This window comes from Mesoplodon bidens, assembly GCF_964165515.1.
Source record: "Mesoplodon bidens genome assembly, chromosome: 4".
NCBI classification, from domain to species: domain Eukaryota; kingdom Metazoa; phylum Chordata; class Mammalia; order Artiodactyla; family Ziphiidae; genus Mesoplodon; species Mesoplodon bidens.
This window is the reverse complement of record NC_138160.1, coordinates 148,802,924-148,827,419: the sequence shown is the minus strand read 5'-3', so window position 1 is coordinate 148,827,419 and position 24,496 is coordinate 148,802,924. Positions and strand designations below refer to the sequence as shown.

Sequence of the window (24,496 nt, the reverse complement as noted above, 5' to 3'; positions counted from 1 at the left end):
GTAGGCTCAAGGCCACATGGCAGTCGAACCCAGGCATCCTGCCTCCCAGTTCCGGACTCTCTCCAGCTCAGACATCATTAGCAATGTCGGCTGGTACGACCCGGGCTCTGTGGGTCTCGGCTCTCGGCGACCCTAGCGCAAGAAGGACTACATTTCCCAGCCTGCCGCGAGGGGCGCGCCTGCGCCCTGCGGCCAGTGATGGAGCGCTGACTGGGGGCGCGGCGGCGGCGGCGGCGGCGGCGGCGGCGAGGGCTCGGCGGGCCATTGGCTACCGGCAGCGGCAAAGGCAGCTTGGGGACTAGAAGAGCGAGTGAGACCCGCGGCCCTGGCCGGGGACGACCTGGGCTGCAGCCATGGAGGACCAGAGGGTAAGACCGGGGCGGGGCGGGGCGGGGCCCGCGGCGGGGGTATACTAGAGGAGGGGACCAGGTGATGCCGCAGCTCCCTCCCCGCCCGCCCCGCCCCAGCTGCTCTGCGGACGAAGCCCCACCCCCACCGCAACCGCGCCCGGATCTAGCCCCGATTCTAGACTCAGCCCCCTCACTCTCGCCACGACCCCACATCATCTTGGCCTGGGTTCGGGCACATCCCCTCCATGTCCCCCTCGCCCTCCCAGTACCCCGGACCCAGCCTTGATTCCATCCCCCACGCCTTCCACCCGGATTGCGGACCAGGTGTCCCGGCCCCCGCCCCGCCCCTCCTCGGAGGACGCCCCGCCAGCTCAGCACTGGTGACCCCATCCATCCCGCGCCCCCAGGAAAAGCACCCGTCGGAGGCCTGGGGTAGGGATACAGGCCCCAGCAGCATCCCCCCACGCGGCCTCCTTCCCTCCCGCATCCCCTCTTCCAGGCCTCCTTGCCTTTCTCCACTTACCTGGTCTCTCTAATCCTTCCTCAGGTACCTCCTTTCTCCTTGCTAATCCCTTTTCCCAGCGTATCCCCTTCCCCAGATGAGCCCATGTGCTGCAGGCCTCCTTTTCCTCTGGGGTTTCTTTCCCCAAGCTAGCCCCTCACCCTGGATCATGCCCTGCCCTCAGGATATAGGTACCTGGTTGAAGGCTTTGCGCTCAGGCAGACCTAACTGGGGCCCAGGGTCTGTCCCTTCCTGAGAAGCTCTCTCAGAGCCTCAGTTTCCTCCCCTGTGAAATGGGCACGCACAGGGTGCCTAATGCCTGCCCGCTTCCTGAGGGTTGTAGGGCCACAGCTCCGCCCAGGGCCTGCTGTTGGTGGATGCCCAAGCTCATTGGCACAGTGGCCCCCGCATGCCCTCCCTGGATGCCTGGAGGACAGAATGGGGGGCCTCAAGTCGGGGAGCCCGGCCAGGCTGAGGGGCTTACCTGTGCACGCGCTTCCCTGGGGGCAGGAGGCTCTGCGGAAGATCATCACGACACTGGCTGTGAAAAATGAAGAGATTCAGAGTTTCATTTACTCCCTCAAGCAGATGCTGTTGAACGTGGAGGTGAGGAAGTCACCCCCAAGGAGGGAGGGAGGGGCAGCCATACGAGCTAATCTGCTGATGTCCATGGGACTCGTGGGCCTGGCTGCCACGGCCAGGCCTGTTTCCCCACCTGAGCACCGGCTTTGACAATCCTAGCCGTTCTGACCGCGCAATGTCTCTCCAAGGCGAACTCGGCCAAGGTGCAGGAGGACCTGGAAGCCGAATTCCAGTCCCTCTTCTCCCTCCTGGAGGAGCTGAAGGAGGGCATGCTCATGAAGATAAAGCAGGACCGTGCCAGCCGCGCCTATGAGCTGCAGGTGTGTGTGTGTGTGGTGGGCGGGTCGGGGGAGGGTGCTCTCCTGGACCCCCGCCCAGACGCCATCCCCCATCTCACCCCTCGCACTCAGCAGAGCCCAGCTGACCTTAGCATCTTCCTCCAAACCTGCTCCTCCTCCCGTGCCCCTTCCCAGAGATGTCCCCAAGTTTCCCCGGTGTCCAGAGCCAGACCCTCTAGTGGTGTCGGACACACCTCCTCTTTTTCCTGGGGTCTTCCCAGCCTCCTCCCTGGCCATGATCTATTAATGTCCCACCCACCTGCTCTCCTTCTTAATCCCCTCTCCCATCCACCCCTCCTCTCCACTGCTGCAGCCCCACCCGTACATCTGGCTATTCCTCCCCACCTGTCCTCACCCAGCGCTTCCAATTTCTCAGCCCTTCCCACTGGTGCCCCAGATCTGAGGGCATCACCCCTTGCCAAACACCCCCTGTGAGTCTCCTGGGGTCTCAGATTCCAAGCTGGGGTCGCTGGAGCTGTACCAGAACCTCCTGGGCAACCTCCTAACACCCCAGATTCCCATCCCTGGGGGATGTGGAGCCCTGGGCTTAGATGTGGCCTGGGCATGTGCATTTCTAAGGAAGGGATCCCCAGGTGGTTCTGATGCCCTGCTCGCAGAGGGCCAGCCTCCCTCTCCCATCTGCAGTTGGAGAAGGGCATGGTACCCTGGATCCCGAAGGCAGTGGGGAGCCCTGGGAGGGCTTGAGGCAGTGGAGTAAGGTGTCTCTTCTCTCGGTGTCATGGCACCTGCAGAACCAGCTGGCTGCCTGCACGCGAGCCCTGGAGAGCTCTGAGGAGCTTCTGGAGACGGCCAACCAAACCCTGCAGGCCACGGACCGCGAAGACTTTCCTCAGGTAGGTGCCTCGGAAGCCAGACTGGTAGGGCTGCCAGATAAAATACAGGACCCCCAGATACATTTGCATTTCAGATCAACTACGAGTAATTTTTTAGTATAAGTATGGCCCATGCAATATTTAGTCTAAGTACATCCCAAAGATCACATGGGACATATGCTAAAAAAAACAATTCTTCATGGTTGATCTGAAATTCAAATTTAAGAACAAATAAATTTTTTAGTATATCTCATGCAAATGTTTAGTATAAATATTTCTCAAGTGTTGCATGGGACATATTTACACAAAAATACATATTCATTCTTTATCTGAAATTCAGATTTAACAACGAATAATTTTTTAGTCATATGTCACGTGCGATATTTAGTATAAGTGTGTCTGAAATATTGGATGGGACCTACTTATACTAGAAGATCATTTCCTGTTTATCTGAAATGCAAACTTGACTGGGCATCCTATAAAATTTTTATTTGCTAAATCAGCCAACTGTATGTACTGGGTACTAGGCAGGAGGTGGAGGTGGGAGCCTGTCTTCGCCCCCATCCCTTCGGGGCACAGCCAAGGTTTTCTGCCCCAGTGTTGGGGCACTTTGCCACATAGATGCCTGGCTAGGCCTCAGTCTTCCTATCTGTATCCTGGCTTTCTGATTCAGTCAACACAATTCTTTGGATTTTATTCTGTCCCTCTTTCTAGGCTGCCAAGCAAATCAAAGATGGGTAAGATGCTGGGACCTGGCTCCCACCCCATTGCCCCACCCCTGTTGTAAAGGTGGGAATGCCCAGGTGAGGGTCCCTTGGCCCAGAGCACTGGACAGGAACAAGGGGGAGGGGGTCCCCTACACACACCTCGGAGGACTAGGCCTGGGCGTCCACCTCCTTCCCTGCAGTGTGACAATGGCCCCCGCCTTCCGGCTGTCATTGAAAGCCAAGGTCAGCGACAACATGAGTCACCTCATGGTGGACTTTGCCCAGGAGCGGAGGATGCTACAGGCACTCACGTTCCTGCCTGGTGAGAGGGGAACTTGCTGGAGGGCCAAGATTTCAGGGAAATGGCCCGGGAGTCTGGGGGGCCCTGAGATAAGGCCTAGAGTAGGGCTGACAGCCATTTGTGGAAACCCCAGGAGGCCCCGCCCTGGGGTGGAGCCCTGAGAATTCCCACCCCCAGTGGGTGGAGCCATGAGGAAGACCCACCCTGTGGCAGAGCCCTGAAGAAGCCCCACCCACCAGGGGTGGAGTCCCATGGAGGCCACACCCCCAATTGGTAGTGTTCTGGAAATGTTCTACATCTAAATGGTGGAATCCAGAGAAGGCCCAGCCATTTGTTGGTTAAACCCTGAGAAAGCTCTTCCCTACCCTCCACCCTTTGAGGACGTTCCACCCCCAGGCCCCACAACCCAGAGGGGCCCCGCCCCTAATCCTGGGATCTGGAGGATGCCCCGCCCCCAAGAAGGTCTATTATGTGGGCGGGGTTACGGCAAGGCCCATCCCTGCAGGCACAGCACCCTGACACCCCTCTCTGCTCTGTCCTGGGCAGTGCCTAGCGCCCCTGTGATTGACCTGGCCGAGTCCCTGGTGGCCGACAACTGTGTAACCTTGGTGTGGCGCATGCCGGACGAGGACAACAAGATTGACCACTATGTGCTGGAGTATCGGCGGACCAACTTTGAGGGCCCACCCCGCCTCAAGGAGGACCAGCCCTGGATGGTCATCGAGGGCATCCAGCAGACAGAATACACCCTGACCGGTAAGGGCAGCTCACCCTTCCCCATCAGTCAACCTGGGGCTCATGGAGGATCCTCGAGGCACGTGGGGTGTGAGAGCAGCCGGGCTGGACTGATGGGGAGCAGCAGAAATAACAATAATGAAAACGATACTGGTGACAGCCACTGTACCATGTGCTGAGGGCTTACTATGCGCTAAGCATTTTACCACATGTAATGGGCATGCTTATCATTACCATTTTACAGATGAAGGAACTGAGTGAGGTACGGTACGGGGCGAGAGGGCCTCCTCCATCCCTGTCTTATCTCTATGATCCAGCATTCGTTCATTCATTTATTCATTCATTTTGACTTAATGCCTACAGGGTACCAAGCACCATCCTTGGAGTAGTGGGGGAGCAAAGTGGGTGAAAATCCCTCCTCTGGTGGACTGGTGTTTGGGGGGCTACCCTCCCAGGATTTGGGGATTTCCTTGGCAGTTATAAGAGAGCAGAAAGCCTGGGGGAATCCATCCAGCTGGTAGGGGAGGGTCTGAAGGAAGATAAAATTAGGGGTCCCTAATGAGTTAAGAAGCTGTCCTGAGCCAAGGGAAACCCTCAGGGGCAGGGAGAGTCTTGCTGACAAGATAACTATCACCAGGGCTCTTGGGCTGTAATCAGCCTGCTCTGTATCTGTAATCAGCATGCATGGTTAATAATGATCATGCTAATTGTAGGAAAGAAAAGCCAGCAACCTGCAAGAGGGCCTGAGAAACTCTTGGCTTATCCTTTGCATGGGAATCAAAATAAACACATCCCATTTTTTTCCCCAAATCTTTTTTTATTGTGGTAAAATACACATAACATAAAATTCACCATCTTAACCATTCTTAAGTATACAGATCAGCTTTTCAGTGCGTTCACGATGTGGTGCTACCATCCTCCTGACCAACCATCTCCAGAACTTTTCATCTTGCAAAACTGAAACTCTGTCCCCATTAGCTTTTTTTTTTTGCGGTACGCGGGCCTCTCACTGTTGTGGCCTCTCCCGTTGCGGAGCACAGGCTCCGGACGTGCAGGCTCAGCGGCCATGGTGCACGGACCCAGCCGCTCCGCGGCATGTGGGATCTTCCCGGACCGGGGCACGAACCCGTGTCCCCTGCATCGGCAGGCGGACTCCCAACCACTGTGCCACCAGGGAAGCCCCCCATTAGCTTTGTTTGTTTGTTTGTTTGTTTTAACTTTTTGGCCGCACCACACGGCTTGCAGGATCCTAGTTCCCTGACCAGGGATCGAACCCGCACCCTCATCAGTGAAAGCTGAGTCCTAACCACTGGACCGCCAGTGAAGTCCCCCTGTCCCCATTAGCCACTAACTCCCATTCCCCTCCCCGCAGCCCCTGGCACCCACCATTCTACTTCCAGTCCTTATGATTGTTACTACTCTAAGTACCTAATATAGGTGGAATCACACAGTATGTCTGGCTTATGTCACTGAGCATCATGTCCTCAAGGTTCACCCACGTGGTACCCTGTGTCAGAATGTCCTTCCTTTTTTAAGGCTGAATGATAGTCCCTTGTGTGGCTATACCCAGCTTTCTCTAGTAGTGGCAGCTTACATAACTAGAACTCAATACCAGAACAAGAAAGCTGACACGGGTACATTCTGCAGTGTTGATTCACTTTTCACCAGTTTTACACGCACTCATTCTTGTGTGCCTGTGTAATCCCATGTGCAATTTTATCCCATGTGTAAATTTGTGTAATCACCACCATCATCAAGGTGTAGATCTTCTCCATCACAGGCTTCTGGATGCATCCTCTTTACCTCTCTGGCCTTTTCCAAAATCCAGAGGGCAGGAACTTGAATCCCTCAAAAGACCTGCTATATTCAAGATAATGATGAATTCGCTCACCTATGTAAATAACCTATGTGGTTATTTGCAGTCCACCTCCTCTCGTTGATTGTTTGGAAGACAGGAAGGTTTTGGTTAAGAGTTTATAACTTACATTCCTTGACCCGTCTCATCCTCCTGTGAACCCTGCTCAGTGTTGGGGATATGATTGTTGGGTTGCAGAGTAGGAAACTGAGGCACGCGCTGTCAAAAGTCAGATGGGTTCGTGATTCTGAAACCAAGCCTCCTGGGTGGTAGGTAGTCTTAGCTCCGGGGCAGTAGATGGCGCTGCTGAGCAAACCACCTTACTCTCAGAAAAGGGGCTCCAAGGAAGGGTGAGGCAGTCTGGGTGGGCACCTGGAGGAGGTTAACAGCCAGGCTGAGGCCCAAAAGAGAAGGGGGGTAGAACAGACTTCCAGGCAGAAGAACAGCCTGATCAAGGGCTCAGAGGCCAGAACACTGAGCCTTTGTGCCTGGAACTAGTTAAGTTTGCAGAGGGAACAACTGTAGGGAGAGGGGAGAGGAGGAACGGGGACTTTACCCTGAGGGCAAGGGGATCTATGGGAGATTTCAGAGCAGGGGGTACTAAGTGTTGTTTGGGATGCCCAGAGAATGGGCACCCTGTGAGGAATGCCCAGGAGGCAGCTGGACATGTGGTCTGAGCTAAAGGTTGGGCTGTGAGTGCTGTGGGTGGAGAGGTGGTGTCTGAAGGGTGAGAAGGGGACAGTCAGCAGAGTGAGGTGAGCAGGGGTTCCAGACTGAGGCACCCATACATTTGAGGGTATGGAGGAGCCTGCAAAGAAGACCAAGGGGGAGCAATCAGAGGGGGCAGCCAGGAGAGGGCAATGCCATGGCTGCCAAGGAAAGATAATGTTCCACGAAGGAAGGAGTGGTCAGCCAGGAGATCCTGAAAGATGAGGATTAACAAGGCCAAAGGAAGGAGAGGGAGTGAGGCAGCCGAGAAGGGGGGTGTGGACAGCTCTCCAAAGAGGTTTTGCTTGAGGGAGAAGACAGCTTGATGGTTGCTTTTATTTTGTACGATTAGAAGAAATTAGTAATATATTTTTTAAAGTATAGAAATGGAGGGTAGGATATATTCTAGTAGTATGGAAAGTCTTTAAGGAACCAGGCATGGCTAGATCCAGGGGTTCCAGCAAATGACTCGCTCAGCTCCGTTCCCAGCACTCGTTGGCTCTAGGGCCTGCATTCTCAAGGAGACTTGCTGACGTGCTGGAAAATTTTCTCAAAAGGGGCTTCCTCCTAGCTGGCCAGCCCAGAGGAAAGACAGAATCTGCTCTTTATAACACTAGAGTCCCAGGGCAGATTCTGATTGGCTAGTTTGGGTCATGTGCCTATCCCTGGACCAATTGGTGTGACTGAGCCATAAAGCATCCTGATTGGCCAGTCTGGGTTGTGGGCAGAACCAAGTGATACCCCACAGGTGAATGAGGGCAAGGATGGTTTCTCAGGGATGTCATTTATAAGATACTCCTTAGAATGAAGGGTGGTGGGATTACTGTGGGACACAGGGGCCTCTAATCTATTGCTCAAAGTGTACATAATGTTGATTCCTCTGTTGTCTCGTAGGTCTCAAGTTTGACATGAAATACATGAATTTCCGTGTGAAGGCCTGTAATAAGGCAGTTTCAGGCGAGTTCTCTGAGCCAGTGACCCTGGAGACACCAGGTGACTGGCTCCCACCCCTGCCCTGGCTGAGACAGCATAAGCCCTTGCTCCCAGGGCCCCAGGGACTGGTGTCTGAGGAGAATCTTCTAAGTGGGATTCTATGACCCTTTTTGCCATGGTTGCCAGGAAGCTCAGTGCTCGGTCCACAGTAGCTTCCTTAGCCTGAGTGTCTGGTATAAACTTGGTATTGTTCTTTGCATTTGAAGTTGATCCCATTATACCTGGATGGTTTGTAGACACACATACACACACACAAACACACACGCACACACACTCTCTCTCTCTCTGTCTTACAAAAAATGGCTAAGCATGCTATAGAATTGGGAATGGGATATCAGTACTGAAGACAGATTTATTAGCCTCCCACAGTGACACCTTTGAATGTCTTGATAGGAAGTTCTTCTGCAATCTTGCTTAACTCTGTCATGCTGTAGCCCAGCCCCTTTCCGGGGATTAATCCCCAGTGGAAGCACAGGGCAGCACAGTGGTTTGAAAATGGCTTCAGACCTGGGATACCTTTAGGCAACAAGCCCTTGGTCTTCACTCCTCTGGCTACATGTTCTGCCCTCTCCACTCTTCCCCATCTTGTCTCTTGGTGTCTTTCTGCCTGTTGTCTCTGTATCTCTCTGTCTCTGAATCTTTGTCCGTTGGTCTCTTTTGCTCTCTCTCTGTCTTAGTCTCTGTTTCTTTGTGTTTTTCTGTTCTCTGTCCCTGTCATGGTCTGTCTTGGTCACTGTCTGTCTCTCTCTGTGCCTCCGGGTTTCCCCATCTCTGTGACTCCCACGTCTGCCTGGCCCCAGCGTTCATGTTCCACCTGGATGCATCCACATCCCACCAGAACCTGCGGGTGGATGATCTCTCCGTGGAGTGGGACGCCATGGGCGGGAAGGTGCAGGATATCAAAGCTCGCGAGAAAGATGGCAAGGGACGGACGGCGTCTCCCGTCAACTCCCCAGCCAGGTAGCCTGCCCTCTCCCCTCCCTGAGTCTCTGGTGGAGGAGATCAAGCTGGACATGGACACACAAAGCCCAGTGTGCTCAAGGCTGGAGTGGAGGGAGGGATGTGGAGCTGGGGGACCCAAAGAGTGAATGAAGGGAGAGGAGACTTTGAAATGGGTTTTGACGGTTGAATAGGAGTTTTCCAGATGAGGAAGGGCACTGGTGTGTTCTGACATGAGAGGCCCTGTGTATGAAAAGAACCACAGACAGTCAAGGAATGATGAAAAGTTCCTGGTGGCTGGGGTGGACCAGGGAAGCCCTCCGATGGGAGAGGTGAGTTCTGAATTGAGACTTCCCCTTCCCTGTCACCCACAGAGGTACTCCATCTCCCAAGAGGATGCCCTCAGGTCGTGGGGGACGGGATCGCTTCACAGCTGAGTCCTACACGGTGCTGGGTAAGGAGGAGGGAAGATGGGAGGAGAGAGGAGAACTCTGGGCAGGACCCTGATGGGGGGTGGTGGGAGAGAATTCCTTTGGCTGGGGAAACTGAGGCAGCTATCAACAAAGCTTCTGTGGGAATGGTCCCAATAATGTGTTATTGTGACACTGGAGGAATGGGAAGATTTGGGGCTGAGGGATTATTGGGGGGAATCAGAGCTTATGGATGCTCTGGACTGGGGAGTGGCTGGGCAGGAGCTTGAGAGGGGATTTCCTGGGGTCTGTGGAGTAGCTGAGCCTCGGGGAGTAGCTGGAAAGAACAGTTGCCTGTGGAGCAGGCAGGTTTGTGGAGGAGCTGAAGCAAGACAGGGGCTCGGGGAAGTGGCTTAGGGTGAGTGGAGGAGCCAGAGAGAGTCGCTGAGTCTGAGAAGTGGAGAGAATGGCTAGGATGAGAGGAGCGGTTAGCACCACAGGACTGATTGGATCCTGTGAAGGAGAAGCTGGAGTCCGAGGAGGACCTGGAGTTCAGGGGAATCACCACTGTCCAGGAAAAAAAGCTTGAAAAAGAAGCCAGGGTAAATGAGGAGGCCAGTGTGGTCTGTACTTTGTGGCAGGTGGCGGCGGGGAGGGCATATATTTAGGGAGTAGCTGGTTTCTGGGAATGAGTGAGGAGAAAAGCTACCATCTGGTGGGGCAGGAGCGTGCGGAGAAGCTGCAGCTCAGGAGTAGCTGGATTGGGGAGTAGCTGAGGCGGCAAGAATCTGGATCCGGGGTATGGGGAGGATGTGGACTCAGGGAGTAGCTGAGATCTAGTTGAGGCTTGGAGAAGATCCGGACTTAACGAATACCTAGGGACGCCTGGAGTATCTGGAAGGAACAGCTGAGGACCAAGCAGTATCTGGAGGGAATAGCTGGGCTCTGGTTGCCCCTTTGTGAAAGGGTACCTGGGATCCGATTCTACCCAGTCCCCCCCGCCCGCTCCGCCCCACAGGGGACACGCTGATTGACGGCGGGGAGCATTACTGGGAGGTGCGCTATGAGCCGGACAGCAAGGCTTTTGGCTTGGGGGTGGCCTACCGCAGCCTGGGCCGCTTCGAGCAGCTGGGCAAGACAGCCGCGTCCTGGTGCCTGTACGTCAACAACTGGCTGCAGGTCAGCTTCACTGCCAAGCACGCCAACAAGGCCAAGGTGCTGGACACCCCCGTGCCCGACTGCCTGGGCGTGCACTGCGACTTCCACCAAGGTGACCCCGAGCCCCCGCTGACCTCTCTGGCCACCCCTGTCCGCCGTCTCTCTGCCCAAACCCCTCTTACCGGTCCCCCTGTCCCTCTTGCCCTCCACCCCAGGCCTCCTGTCCTTCTACAACGCCCGCACCAAACAGCTGCTGCACACCTTCAAGGCCAAGTTCACACAGCCACTGCTGCCGGCTTTCACGGTGAGGCCTCCTCCGCGGCCCAGGGGTAAGAGCGGGTGTGGCGTGAGGGCTGGCTTCACTACTGAGCCTCTCTGTGTCCCCCCCCCGACGCTGTGCCCCAGGTGTGGTGTGGCAGCTTCCACGTGACGGCAGGCCTACAGGTCCCCAGCTCTGTGCTCTGCCTGCAGAAGCGGGCCAGTGCTACCAGCAGCTCCAACACCAGCCTCACCTAGGCCTCGGGACGGCCCCTCAGCCGGGCTGAGGTCGGGGGGGCGCCTCCAGGCCTCGGCTGTTTCGGCTGGGCACCCTCCTGTCACTTGCTGCTTGGAGCCTTAACTCCTGACGGGGGTCACCAGTGGGGAGCGGGCACGGGGGCGGGCCCTCCTCCCCACCTCACCTCCTAATAAAGGTCAAACACTGGCCAGGCGGTGTTGCGGGTATTATTTTCGGGGCTGGGTGGCACTGGGTGTGCCTGGCCCTCTCTGGACCTCAGCTTTCTTGGCTGTAAAGTGGGCTTTTCTTGGGAATTGCCTGGCAGCCCAGTGGTCAGGACTCGGAGCTGTCACTGCTGAGGCCCGGGTTCGATCCCTGGTCGGGGAACTCAGATCCTATGAGCTGTGAGGCACAGCCCCCCCCAAGAAAGGCTTTTCTTGAGGGTCAGGAGGCAGGTTTTGCTAAGCTGAGGACCACTGTGGGCAGTCATCTGAAGGACCCCGCACTGCCCCCCACCCAGCCAAGCCAAACACGCAGGTCCTGGGGTCACTTGAGCTTTAATTCTGGGAGGAGGGATCTGACTGACGGACGCGCCACACTTGGAGATCGGCCCGCCGGTCCCCTGCGCGCTCGGCCGCGTGCTGCAGCGCCAGCCTCCTCTGCAGTTTCACCTTCAGCTCTGTTGTCACATCTGCCAGCCCTGGGAGTGGGGAGGGGGGTGGTCCCTGAGGCTTCAGCAGCACCAGGGATTCCCCAGTCCAGGCTGTTCTCTCTTATATCCACCCAGGACTGCTGCAGAATTTTCGGGGCCCAGCATAAAGTGAAAAATGTGTTCAGTGGACATGAGGAATTTCAAGATGGACACAGCAGAGCATTAAACCAAGTGTGGAGGTCACCCACGTGTGACCACACGGGTCCCCCGCTTGTGAAGCCCACCCTGCATTGACCCCTTACCTGTGGTCGGGGAGGAGAAAGCCTGCGCTGAGCTGACTGCCAGCTTCCTGGCCAGGCCACTGTTGAGGCCTTTTTGGGGCTCTGGTGGAGAAGGCAGATGAAGGCTGAGGCTGGCTCTTGGCTGGATGGGCAAGGGGCTGGGAAGAGGGACCCCTACCTGACTTGGGCACAATGGGTGGCTTTGGAGTCTTTGCCTGAAACATGGCCAACTTCCTGGGCTTCAGGACAACTGGTCGACTAGGGGAAAGCACTGCGTGGACAGAGACGTGGCATGTCACATCCAGTCATTAGCCCGCTCCTCATCTCCAGCTCTCATCCACCCCAGCCGCCACCCACCGTCCTTGTTCACGTAGTTGGCAGCTGGGGCATCTCCAATGGGGATCACATAGTTCTCATCCTGGTTCAGTAGTGGGGGCAGCTTGTCCTGGCTGGACACAGGCGCGATGGACGAGGGAAGCAGCTGCTTAGGGCCACTCCTAGGGGGTGCAGGACCTGGTGGGAAACTGTGGTCACTGTCAGGACCCACGTGGTGCAGAGACACCTCAGGGTGAGGATGTATGTGCACACCTCGTTGCATGCATGTGTCCCTGTGCATGTGTGTCTGTGCACGTGCCTGTTTATGAGTCTGTGTGTGTGTCCCTGTGTAGCATATACATGGACACTGGGTGAATTTGCGGAAGTTGAATATATGCAAAGGGTTTATACACACATGTGTGCATGACATCGCATGGATGCTAAGGTATGTGCTTGGGTGCTTGTCTATATTAGTGTGTGCATGCATGTATGTGTAAAAGTCTGAATTTGTGCTCTTGAGTGGGTATGTCTGCATTTGTGTGTACGTATGTGATTGTGATGTGAGGTATGGATATGTGTGCTACATGGGACTGGAACTGTGTGACACCCGTATTCATGCATGTGTGGAGCCACTATCTACATAGGGCTTCTGATTATGCAGGTGGACACATACAGGTTTGTGTTCATGAGTGTGGCCTGTATGTATGTATGTATACTTGGGCCCATCATGCACGTGGGGTCCGAAGCATCTGCCCAGCCCAGGGAGAACTATACTGCTCACTCCACAGACCTTTCCAGTCTCTTGCTTCGTAATCGGGACTACCTCCCACCCTGATTTCCCATCTCTACCTACTGAAATCCTTTGAGACCTTCAGCAAACACCCCCTCCTCCAGGAAGACTCCCCTCTACTCTGCCCTGCCTCCTCTTCTCCCAGCTCTAGGTGCCGCGCCTTCCCCCCCCACCCCCCCAGCCCCAGGTTCGACTCCTCAGGGCTGGGACTATCTGTGCCCAGCCATGTCCACCCCCTCCATAACCTGGAAGCCCCTAGAGAGCAAGGTCTGGGTAATTTCTCGGTCCCTGCAACTCTGGGTAGAAGATTGGGCACAGGTCACGCCATGAGGTTCCTAGGTCTTTCCCCACTCTGCCCCAGTGGCGTCCGCGGGGACAGGGCATCACCTGGGCCGGGGGCCGAGGGCGCCACCCACACACTCTCGCCATTCTCTTTATCCGCCTCCACGTAGCCTGCAACAGAGAGGGCGACCTGAAGGAGGCGCGGCGGCTGGGGGCTGACCCAAGGGTGTCCGGGTCGGGGAGGGGGCGGGAGAGGCGTGGACTGGGCCCCCTGAGTTCCCTGAGGCTGTACCAACCTATCACTTTCTCGTAGTCATCGTCCAGCAGGAAGGGCATCAGCTTCTTATTGGAGTGCGACACAAAATAGTTGACCACTGCGTCGAGCGAGGTGCAGGAGAACTGGGGTCAGATAGGGGATGTTATCAGGGCTGGCGGGGACGGGGAGCAGACCCCAGCCATTGCAATTCCCGGGACCCGGGCCCAGCGCTCACCGGCTCCTCCAAGTCGATCACGTACCGGGGGCCCTCGCGCTTCACTTTGTAGTGCCGGACCACCGGCGTCCTGCAAGGGCAGGGGCAAGTGAGTGGCCTGGGTGAGGACAAAAAATGGCCTGCCCCTCGTCCGGACCCCGCCACCATGGAGGGCCTAACCCCGACTTGCTCCCCTGCACACTGACCACGCCACATCCTGGCGTGGGTCTCTGCTGGGGACCAGGCCCTCGAAAGACGCCACCTCCTAGAAAAACCCTGCGCCTGGTCCTGGCACTGCCCCCCAGGAGGACCGTCCTGTATGGATTCAATCCCGGGAGGCCCCGCCCCCGGCTCCACATTCTGCTCGGCCCCGCCCCTATATCTGACCACACCCCCGCGCCCGACGCCTCTCCCACCCCGGCGCCGGGGCCACGCATGCGCACCCGTTGAGCGTCTGGAGCGTGCTGACCGACACTCCGCCCGCGCCGTCCCCGCTCGGCCGGAGCAGCAGGTTCCCGCACTCGGGGTGGCGCTCCAGGAGCAGCTGAGCCTCCAGCCGGCTCACTTTCAGGAAGCACCTAGGGCGGGCCGCGTCACTCACCAGGACAGGCCCCGCCCCCAGAGACACAGCCACGCCTCCCCACGTAACCCCGCCCCTGGGCACCCAGCCTTGCCCTCCCGTCCACGACATGGTTCCTGGAGACCCTGCCTTGCCCGACCCCAGGCCCAGGCTCTGCCTCTGGAGGCTCAGGCTATCCTGCGGGCACACAGGCCAACACTCAGAGACCCATACCCGCCTCCCAGGCACCTATACCCTCTCCTGGAAAACTTGTCCCGCCCCCAGGCCTCTAGGCCCGCCCATGGAGAGCCAGGCCCGCCCCCAGGCAGCTAGACCCGCCCCAAACACCCAGTAGGGCTCCCAGCTGTGAGACCTAATTCCCCGCCCCTTCCCGGAAGCAGTCCTACGCTCAAGACCGTAACGCCTGGAGACGCCACTCACTGCCCTCTCCGGCTCCAGGCTGTCCAGCCCGCCACCATCCTGGAGACCCTCGGGCACTTACGAGGGCATCACGAGGGCACGTCGTGCCTCTTCTTTGGCCAGGGCCTCGGCCATCATGTACAGGTGTCCGGGCAGCAGGGTCAGGTTGGACGGGACACGGAGCTGAGGGGGGCATTGGGGCGTCAGGGGATGGGAGGCTGTGACTGTGTCACAGAGGGGCAAACTGAGGCCAGAGTGCGGATACAGCCAGGATGGGAAGCCAGGTCTGGGGGCTCCAGAGCCACCTGACACCTCAGGGGCAGAGAGAGCATAGAGAGGACTTCGGTGATGAGGAGGACAGAGCAAATGCTAGCATGTAGGGTCTCAAACTCAACGGCCTGCAGGGGGCAGACTGGGAACAAATGAGTAACCTAGAAATCAGGAATGTTTACTAACACTCCTGGTTTTTAAGTGATAGCAGCTGACTTTTTTTTTTTTTTTTTTTTGTGCGGTACGCGGGCCTCTCACTGTTGTGGCCTCTCCCGTTGCAGAGCACAGGCTCCGGACGCGCAGGCTCAGCGGCCATGGCTCACGGGCCTAGCCGCTCTGCGGCATGTGGGATCTTCCCGGACCGGGGCACGAACCTATGTCCCCTGCATCGGCAGGCGGACTCTCAACCACTGTGCCACCAGGGAAGCCAATGACTTTTAAATTTATAGCACTTTGTTGGCAAAACAAAAGACGTTTATGGGCTACATCTGGCTCATAGGCCGCCAGTTTGTGACCAGTTTGCTATACTGGAGAGGTTTGTTTGGGGAATGAAGGTTGGAAATTAAAAAGAGGTTTTTGAGCAGGCCTAGTGGGGAATGGGGGAGAGAGGGGCCGAGGACGACCACCCTTACCTCCACCACCGTCAGGATGAAGCCTTTCCACATCTCCCGAGACTCCAGACTCTCTACCTAGGGAGGGAAAGAAAAAGATTTTGTGTCGATGAGTCTCGGTCTAGTCAGCTGTGAAATGGGAGTGAGGAATAAGAGTCCCTGTGTCCAAGGGCTGTTTTGAAGATTAAATGAGCGTGAACAGGTTAATTTAGAATGATGTCTGAATATAAGTTCTTAGTAATGTGGGGTACTGTTATTCTTTAATGTTATTACATCAACATTTTAAAAAAACATAAGTCAGATCATGTATCTCCTATGCTTGAAACCCTCCCTTGACTCCTACCTCCCTCAAGGTAGAAGCCCAGGTCCTCCTTGTCACCCACAGGCCCTGTACAACCTTCCCCTTTCCCTCCCCCCAACCCTCATTCCCTCCCTCTCTCCCCCTCTTTCACTCTGCTCCAGCCATAGGGGCTTTATATATATATATATACATATATACACACACACATATATATATATATATATAATATAATCACATATATATATCACATATATATATATCACTATATATATATATATATATATATATATATATAATCACATCTTCTTTATCCATTCATCTGTCGATGGACATTTATGTTGCTTCCATGTCTCGGCTATTGTAAATAGTGCTGCAGTGAACATTGGGTTGCATATATCTTTTCAAATTACTGTTTTCTCCAGATATATGCCCAGGAGTGGGATTGCAGGATCATATGGCAGCTCTATTTTTAGTTGTTTAAGGAACCTCCATACTGTTCTCCATAGTGACTGCACCAATTTACATTCCCACCAACAGTGTAGGAGGGTTCCCTTTTCTCCACACCCTCTCAAGCATTTATTATTTGTAGACTTTTTGATGATGGCCGTTCTTTCTGGTGTGAGGTGGTACCTCACTGTAGTTTTGATTTCCTTTTCTCTAATAATTAGTGATGTTGAACATCTTATCATGTGCCTCTTGGCCATCTGTATGTCTTCTTTGGAGGAATGTCTGTTTAGATCTTCTGCCACTTTTTTTTTTTTTTTTTTGCGGTACACGGGCCTCTCACTGCCGTGGCCTCTCCCGCCGCGGAGCACAGGCTCCGGACGCGCAGGCTCAGCGGCCATGGCTCACGGGCCCAGCCGCTCCGCGGCACGCGGGATCCTCCTAGTCCGGTCCTGGTCACGAACCCGTGTCCCCTGCATCGGCAGGCAGACTCCCAACCACTGCGCCACCAGGGAGGCCCCCTGCCACTTTTTGATTGGGTTGTTTTTTGGGGTTTTTTTTATATTGAGCTGTATGAGCTGTTTGTATATTTTGGAGATTAATCCCTTGTCAGCCACATCGTTTGCAAATATTTTCTCTTATTCTGTAGGTTGTCTTTTCATTTTGTTTATGGTTTCCTTTGCTGTGCAAAATCTTTTAAGTTTAATTAGGTCCCATTTGTTTATTTTTGTTTTTATTTCCATTACTCTAGGAGGTGGATCCAAAAAGATATTGCTGCAATTTATGCCAAAGAATGTTCTGCCTGTGTTTTCCTCTAGGAGTTTTACAGTATCTGGCCTTAAATTTAGGTCTTTAATCTATTTTGAGTTTATTTTTGGGTATGGTGTTAGAGAATGTTCTAAGCGCAGGGATTTTTAATTGTCTTAGTCACTGCCGTGACACTAGAAGAGTGTCTGGTACACAGTAGGTGCTCAGTAATGTTAGCTAAAAGATTGGATGATGGCAGTGATGGTCCTTGTGGATCAGATCTTGTTCTGGGCACTTTACATATATTATCCCACTTTTCAGTTGAGGAAACTGAGGCCCAGAGAGGTTAAGTGACTTGCCCAGTGTCATCAACCCAGTGGTAAACTTTGTGTGACTCCATGCTAGTATGTGTTAATGGTGGGTGCGACAACAAGGAAGGGTCTCCTACCAGCCCCACCTTAAGACACCTACCTTGAACTTGATCTCCTGGTTCCGCAGGACCAAGCAAAAGTGGGTGCCAGGGTCATGGGAGCTCCCCCAGGGAGCTTCATCTGTGAGCTTCACAAACACACCTAGGTCTAGCTTCTCCATATGCTGGGGGCACAGTAGACAGGGTCTGAGCACCAGGCCTGTGGCCCCTCAGGCCCCCTGTCTTAGACATACCATCCACGTCCTCTGCTTGGTCCCTGGGGTCAAGGTGGGCCAATTCTTGAGCCTTCATTTCCATCCTTACCTGGGAGTCCCGATTGCTATTGTAGAAATAGAGAGTCAGGCCCTGGAGGCCTGCCCAGAACTTCTTGTAATCCTGTGGACCAGAGTTGGAGAAAGAGAAGGAGGTGAGGTGGCGAGGCTGGGTACCTCCATCATACTCTACCTCAGGACGTTTGCACTGGCTGTTCTCTCTGCCTGAACACTCTTCTCCCAGATCTTTACATAGTTTCCTTCATCACCTGCTTTGGGTCTCTGAACAAGTGTTGCCTTCTCGGGGAAGCCCTCCTCATCCATGGCCCGGCTTCTGGGGATCTGTTACTCTCTGAGAAAGGACCAAAGGGAACCTACAGGGGTGGGAGCTTTAGGAGTAATTTGTGCTAGCTCACTTTATGGTTTTCCATCCATCCACCCACTCATCCATCTGTTCCACCCTCCCATCCTTCCACCCTCCCATCCACCCATACATACATATAACCTCCTGTTCCCTTATCCACCCTGTAAATTTAACATCTCCTAGGTGCCAGGCATTGGGCTAGGTGCTCAGTCTACAGTCAGAATTTCACAAGGCTCTGGACACTACAAGGTCTGTAGATTCAGGATTTCCCCGTCAGGATTCTGAATTCCAAATGTCCTAGCTCTCTGGAGGCCGAAGGGGTTGATACAGGTCAGATTATAAGATTCTAGAGTTTTTTTTCAGCAAATATTCCCTGAGCACCTACTCTGCGCTCAGCTCTGTTGCAGGCAAAATAATAAATGGGGCATGGCTTCTTTTTCTAAATAGATGACATTCCAGGAATTCCCTGGCGGTCCAGTGGTTAGGACTCCGTGCTTTCACTGCAGGGGGCACAGGTTCCATCCCTGGGGGTGAGGGGTGGGGATGGGGACTAAGATCCCACAAGCTGCATGGTGCAGCCAAATAAAATAAAATGATGTTTTAGAAAGATAGAGAAAGCATAGATACTTAAATCCTCCAAAGAAGAGAAATTAGCACCCTCAGGGAGGGATAGATCCTGGACCAAGAGATCACAGAGGAGGAGAGAAGCCCTCCAACTGGGAAATCTGGGAAGACTTCCTGAAAGAGGAGGTACTTTAGTTAGTCCATATTGATAACGAGGGTAGCTCTTATATTGACAGCGATCATCCATCCATTAATCCACCTATCAATTCATCCATCTGCCTACCCATCCATTCATCCAGCCACATATCCATCCATTCATTCTTTTTATCCATTTATGTACTCACCCACCCATCCATCCACCTGTCTACAAGCATGCCTCATTTTATTGCACTTCACAGATACTGTTTTTTTGTTTGTTTTTTTTTTTACAAATTGAAGATTTCTGGCTACCCTGCTTTGAAGAAGTCTTTCGGTGCCATTCTTCCAACAGCGTTACTTTTAAATTAAGGTACGTACATTGCTTTTTTAAGATAGAATGCTATTTCACACTTAATAGAGTACAGTCTAATGTAAACATAAATTTTATAGGCACTGGGAAGCCAAAAAATTCATATGACTCACTTGATTGCAATATTCGCTTTACTGTGGGACTTCCCTGGTGGTCTAGTGGTGGGACTTGGTGCTCGCATTGCAGGGGGCCTGGGTTCAATCCCTGGTTGGGGAACTAGATCCTGCATGCCACAACTAAGAGTTTGCATGCTGCAACTGAGAAGCCCGCCTGCCGTAGCTGAGGATCCCACATGCTGCAACTAAGACCTGGCAGCAGCCAAAATAAATAAATACATACATACATAAATACGTAAATACATACCTACATAAATAATATATATTTGCTTTATTGTGGTGGTCTGGAACCAAACCTCCAGTGTCTCCGAAGTATAGCTCTCTGTAGCCATCCATTTACCTATCTGTCCCTCCACCCACTCACCCATCTGTCCATCCATAGGTACATACTACATACATACATTTAACATTTACTGAAGACCTACTATATGCCAGGCACTGGGAATTCAGCAGTAAGTGATTAAACTCACATGGTCAGACCTACTTTGTCATACACCAGCTATGTGCCATCCATTTCACATTGTTCAAGCTATCTGTGCCTCAGTTTCCCCACCTATAAAATGGCAATAATAATGGTGCCTGCCTGGGACTTCCCTGGCAGTCTAGTGGTTAAGACTCCGGGCTTCCACTGCAGCAGGCACAGATTCGATCCCTGGTCCAGGAACTAAGATCCCACATGCCTCTTGGCATGGCCAAAAAAAACCAAAAAAAGGTACCTGCCTTAGAGACTGTTGTGAGAATTGGGTGAACTAATACATGCAAAGCGCTGAGTCATATCCTTGGCATATTAAGAGTTATCCCTCGGGACTTCCCTGGTGGTGCAGTGGTTAAGAATCTGCCTGCCAGTGAAGGGGACACGGGTTTGAGCCCTGGTCCGGGAAGATCCCACATGCCATGGAGCAACTAAGTGCGTGTGCCACAACTACTGAGCCTGTGCTCTTAGCCCACAAGCCACAACTACTGAGCCCGTGTGCCACAACTACTGAAGCCCGCTGCACATAGAGCCCGTGCTCCGCAACAAGAGAAGCCACCGCAATGAGAAGCCTGAGCACCACAAGGAAGAGTGGCCCCGCTCGCCGCAACTAGAGAAAGCCTGCGCGCAGCAACGAAGACCCAACGCAGCCAAAAATAAATTTAAAAAAAAGAGATATCTCTCTTCTGTAACCATGCCTATGGCCTTTTCAACCTATTTTATTGTTTTAGTTTTAATTTTAATTTTATGTTTTTGGCCTCATGGTGTGGCCTGTGGGATATTATTTCCCCAACCAGTGATAGAACCTGCGCCCCCTCCAGCTGAAGTGTGGGATCTTGACCATTGGACGACCAAGGGAGTCCTTTTTTTTTTTTCTCTCCATTTTATAATAGAGAAAACTGAGGCACAAAGATGCAGAGTCACTTGTACACGGCTTGGGAGTCAGGACTGCGCGGAGCAGGGATGTGAACTTGGGTCTCATCCTCTGGGGCCCTCGCGCTCTTTCTTAACCCCTGAGATCTCCTGCCTCTGGATGCTTTCTAGGCTGGGGAGGATGTGGATGCGTGGAGGCCGAAGGACGGGAGGAGGAAACTGCCAGGGCAAAGGCAGAGAAAAGCCTGGTTGGTTTGCGTACTGGTAGGAGATGAGTATGCGGATGGGGAGGGGGATGGGCCTTAGTGGGAACCAGGCTGGGCTTTATTCTGAGAAGAACAAACACACACACACACACACACACATTGGGCCCCTGGCCAGTATCTGGTCCTGTGGGACGTAGCCCCCATTAATTCTCACTGTGCCTCCTCACAATCTGTACTGACTTTGACCCCTGGGTCTGAAGTTCACAGAGTTAGCTCAGGGTGGGGGGGGGGAGGGGGGAGGTGTGGGAATCAGAAGACTCCCCATTTCCTGGAGTAAAGTCGCTGATCCTGTTTGTATCCGAGAGAGACATAAAGAGACCAAGACAGAGAGAGATGGAGCCAGGCAGGGAAAAATACAGAGAAAGAGCTCAGATCAGAATCAGAGACACAGAGAGAGACACAGACAGACAGACAGAGGGACGTAACCTTTCCCAGCCCCCAGTCCATGCCCTGCCCCACCCAGCACCCACCGCATTCTCCTTGGCCGGCTGCGGAGGTCTAGGCTCAGAGAGGTGCTGCACCTGCCTAGGCCGCCCAGCAGCGCCAGCTCCCTGGCCCGTCTTACCCGGTCTCGGGGTCCCTTCTTCTCCAGGAAGCTCTCGTGGTAGTGTGAGAGCAGGCTGCTCTTGGGCTTGGGGACCCGGGGTGGCCTCAGGGCCAAGGCCATGGCGGGTCTTTGGCCTGGCCTCTCCCTACAGTGGGTGCCCCAGCTGAGCCAGGAAGCAGAGAAACAGGTTCCAGGGGAATTTCCTCTCTTCTGTCAGCTCCCGAGCTCCCTCCCCTGCCAGGGCTGGATGGGGGCTGGGCCTGGGCAGGTCCCGAGATCCTAGGGAAATCCCCTGCTCTCTGGTGCCCAGAAGAGGTCAGGGAGGCCTGGCTGGAGTAAGGGAACAGAGGAGAGAGCTGCTGGGAGCTGTCAGTGCCAGGGCATCAGGAGGGGGACCTGCCTAAGCAAAGGCCTGGAAGGGAGAGAATGGAGTCTGGTGCCAGAGTGGTGAGGAGATGAGACCAGAGAGTGATACAATGTCCAGGAAGCCTGTTAGGCTGCCTGGACGTTAGAACAATCTTGTTTGTATCTACCAAAAATCTTGCAGGGATTTTGACAGGAATAGCACTAAACCTGTATATCAGTTGAGGGAGACTTGACATCTTTTATGTCCTGTGTTGAGTCTTCCAACCCACAGACATGGTCTTTCTCTTCCTTCCTTCCTCCCTCCCTCCTTCTCTCTCTTTTTCTTTTTCTTTCTTTCTTTCTTCCTTCCTTTCTTTCTTTCTTTTTCTTTTTCTTTCTTTCTTTCTTTCTTAGTAATTATAAATGCCATTGTATTTTTACTTCCAGTTTTCACATTCATTGCTAGCATACAGACATGCCATTGATTTTTGTGTGCTGATCTCTTATCCTATAACCTTGCTGAACTAACCCACTTCTTAGTTCAAGGGACGTTTTTGATAGATTTCTTGTGATTTTGTACACAGGCAATCATGTCATCTGCAAATAGGGTTAGTTTCATTTCTTCCACCTTTCCAATCTGTATGCCTTTTATTTCCTTTTCTTGTCTTATTGTGCTGGTTAGCACTTCCAGGACTCTGTTGAATAAGAGTGGTGAGGGTGGACATCTTTGCCTTGTTCCCAGTCTTAAGGGGAAAAGTGGGATTTCCCTGGCATTCCAGTGGTTCAGACTCCATGCTTCCACTGCAGAGGGCACGGGTTCAATCCCTGGTCGGGGAACTAAGATCCCACATGCCACGTGGTGCGGCCAAAAGAAAAAAAAGTGTTCCATCTTTCACCATTAAGTACAATGTTAAGTGAAGTTTTGTAGACGTGCTTCTCCAAGTTGAGGTAGTTTCCCTCTGTTCCTAGTTTGCTGAGAGTTTTTATTATGAGTGGGTGTTGAATTCTGTCAAATGCTTTTTCTGCATGAATTGATACGTTCTTATGATGTTTCTTCTTTAGCTTGTGTGTTAGTTTTCTGTGGTCGATATAATAACTTATCACAAATTTAAAGGCTTAAAACAACACAAATGTATTATCTTACAGCTCTGTAGGTTAGGAGTCCTACGTGGATCTCACACAGCTAAAATCAGGTTGTTGGCAGGGCTGTTTCCCTTTCTGAAGGCTCAAAGAATGAATCTATTTCCTTGCCTCTTCCAGCTTCTAGAAGCTTTCCTCATTCCTTCCTCCATCCACAAAGCCAGCAACTGTGGGTAAGAACCTCACATCATATCACTCTGAATTTCTTCCATAGTTATCTCCTCCTGACTCTCTTCGACTTTTTTTTTTTTTTTTGCGGTACGCAGGCCTCTCACTGCTGTGGCCCCTCCCGTTGCGGAGCACAGGCTCCGGACGCGCAGGCTCAGCAGCCATGGCTCACAGGCCCAGCCGCTCCGTGGTGTGTGGGATCTTCCTGGACCAGGGCACGAACCCATGTCCCCTGCATTGGCAGGCGGACTCTCAACGACTGCGCCACCAGGGAAGCCCTCTCTTCCACTTTTAAGGACCCCGGTTATTACATTGGGCTCAGCAGATAATCCAGGATCATCTCTTTATTTTATTTTTATTTTTTAAAATTAATTAATTAATTAATTTAGGCTGCACCAGGTCTCAGTTGTGGCATGTGGGATCTTTTGTTGTGGCGGGCGGGCTTCTCAGTTGTGGAATGCATGTGGGATCCAGTTCCCCGACCAGGGATTGAACCCCGGGCCCCCTGCATTGGGAGTGTGGAGCCTTACCTACTGGACCACCAGGGAAGTCCCAGGATCATCTCTTTATTTTAAAGTCAGCTGATTAGCAACTGTAGTTCCATCTGCAACCTTAAATCCCCTTTACCATGTAAGCTAAATATTCACAGGCTCTGGGGATTCAGACATGGACACCTTCAGGGAACCATTATTCCACCCACCACAGTCTCTTAAATATGGTGGAAAACACTGATTGAATTTGGCATACTGAACCAGCCTTGCACCCCTGGAATAAACTTCACTTGGTCATGATGTATATAATTCTTTTTATGTATCGCTTAATTCTATTTATTAATATTTTGGTAAGGATTTTTGTGTTTGGATTCATGAGGTATATCCTGTAGTTTTCTTTCTTTGTACTCTTCTTATCTGGTTTTGGTGTCAGGGAGATGCTAGCTTCATAAAATGACTTGGGGAGACTTCCCCTGTGGTCCAGTGGTTAAGACTTTGCCTTCTAATGCAGGGGATGCAGGTTCTATCCTTGGTCAGGGAGCTAAGATTCCATATGCCTCGCGGCCAAAAAAACAAAACATAAAACTGAAGTAATATTGTAACAAATTCAATAAAGACTTTAAAAATAGTCCACATCAAAAAAATCTTTTAAAAAAATGAATTGGGAATTCGTCTTTGAACCTTCATAGAATTCTCCATCTGGACCTGGAGATTTCTTTTTTGGGACTTTTTTTTTTTTTTTCCCCAAGCAAATGAATACTTTTATTAGCATGGTAAAAAACATTTTTTTAAAACACATAGGGTTTTGACCTCAAATACTTGTCAGGTCTGCTACAGAAATGAACGTGTAGCTAAACAATTTATGAATCTTGAAGATACCTAGTCCCTTTTTAGGGACTTTTAAAATTACAA

General features: G+C 52.8%; 2 protein-coding genes across 5 annotated transcripts; one reads left to right on the top strand and one right to left on the bottom strand.

The window, feature by feature from the left end:
* Positions 1–252: 252 nt before the first annotated feature.
* Positions 253–11,248, top strand: FSD1 (fibronectin type III and SPRY domain containing 1). Of its 3 annotated transcripts, XM_081233101.1 has the most exons (13): positions 253–368; positions 1,363–1,458; positions 1,623–1,754; positions 2,525–2,626; positions 3,320–3,342; positions 3,513–3,634; positions 4,160–4,369; positions 7,806–7,904; positions 8,705–8,864; positions 9,218–9,297; positions 10,272–10,523; positions 10,627–10,715; positions 10,817–11,247. In XM_081233101.1, the coding sequence occupies exons 1-13, from the start codon at positions 354–356 to the stop codon at positions 10,925–10,927; spliced, it is 1,491 nt and encodes a 496-aa protein (XP_081089227.1). In that variant the 5' UTR covers positions 253–353; the 3' UTR covers positions 10,928–11,247. The 3 variants fall into 3 exon arrangements, with proteins under 3 accessions (XP_081089227.1, XP_081089228.1, XP_081089226.1); XM_081233102.1 differs by lacking the exon at positions 10,627–10,715 and having other exon boundaries at positions 10,817–11,248; XM_081233100.1 differs by having other exon boundaries at positions 10,627–10,968.
* A 200-nt stretch (positions 11,249–11,448) lies between these two features.
* On the bottom strand, positions 11,449–21,622 carry STAP2 (signal transducing adaptor family member 2). 2 transcript variants are annotated; one of them, XM_081233103.1, is made up of 13 exons: positions 21,459–21,622; positions 17,783–17,854; positions 17,521–17,643; positions 15,579–15,635; positions 14,759–14,859; positions 14,141–14,275; positions 13,719–13,788; positions 13,524–13,626; positions 13,333–13,398; positions 12,198–12,353; positions 12,019–12,111; positions 11,862–11,942; positions 11,449–11,607 (listed from the first exon to the last, which is right to left on the bottom strand). In XM_081233103.1, the coding sequence occupies exons 1-13, from the start codon at positions 21,558–21,560 to the stop codon at positions 11,465–11,467; spliced, it is 1,302 nt and encodes a 433-aa protein (XP_081089229.1). In that variant the 5' UTR covers positions 21,561–21,622; the 3' UTR covers positions 11,449–11,464. The 2 variants fall into 2 exon arrangements, with proteins under 2 accessions (XP_081089229.1, XP_081089230.1); XM_081233104.1 differs by lacking the exon at positions 11,449–11,607 and adding an exon at positions 11,614–11,699.
* Positions 21,623–24,496: the final 2,874 nt, after the last annotated feature.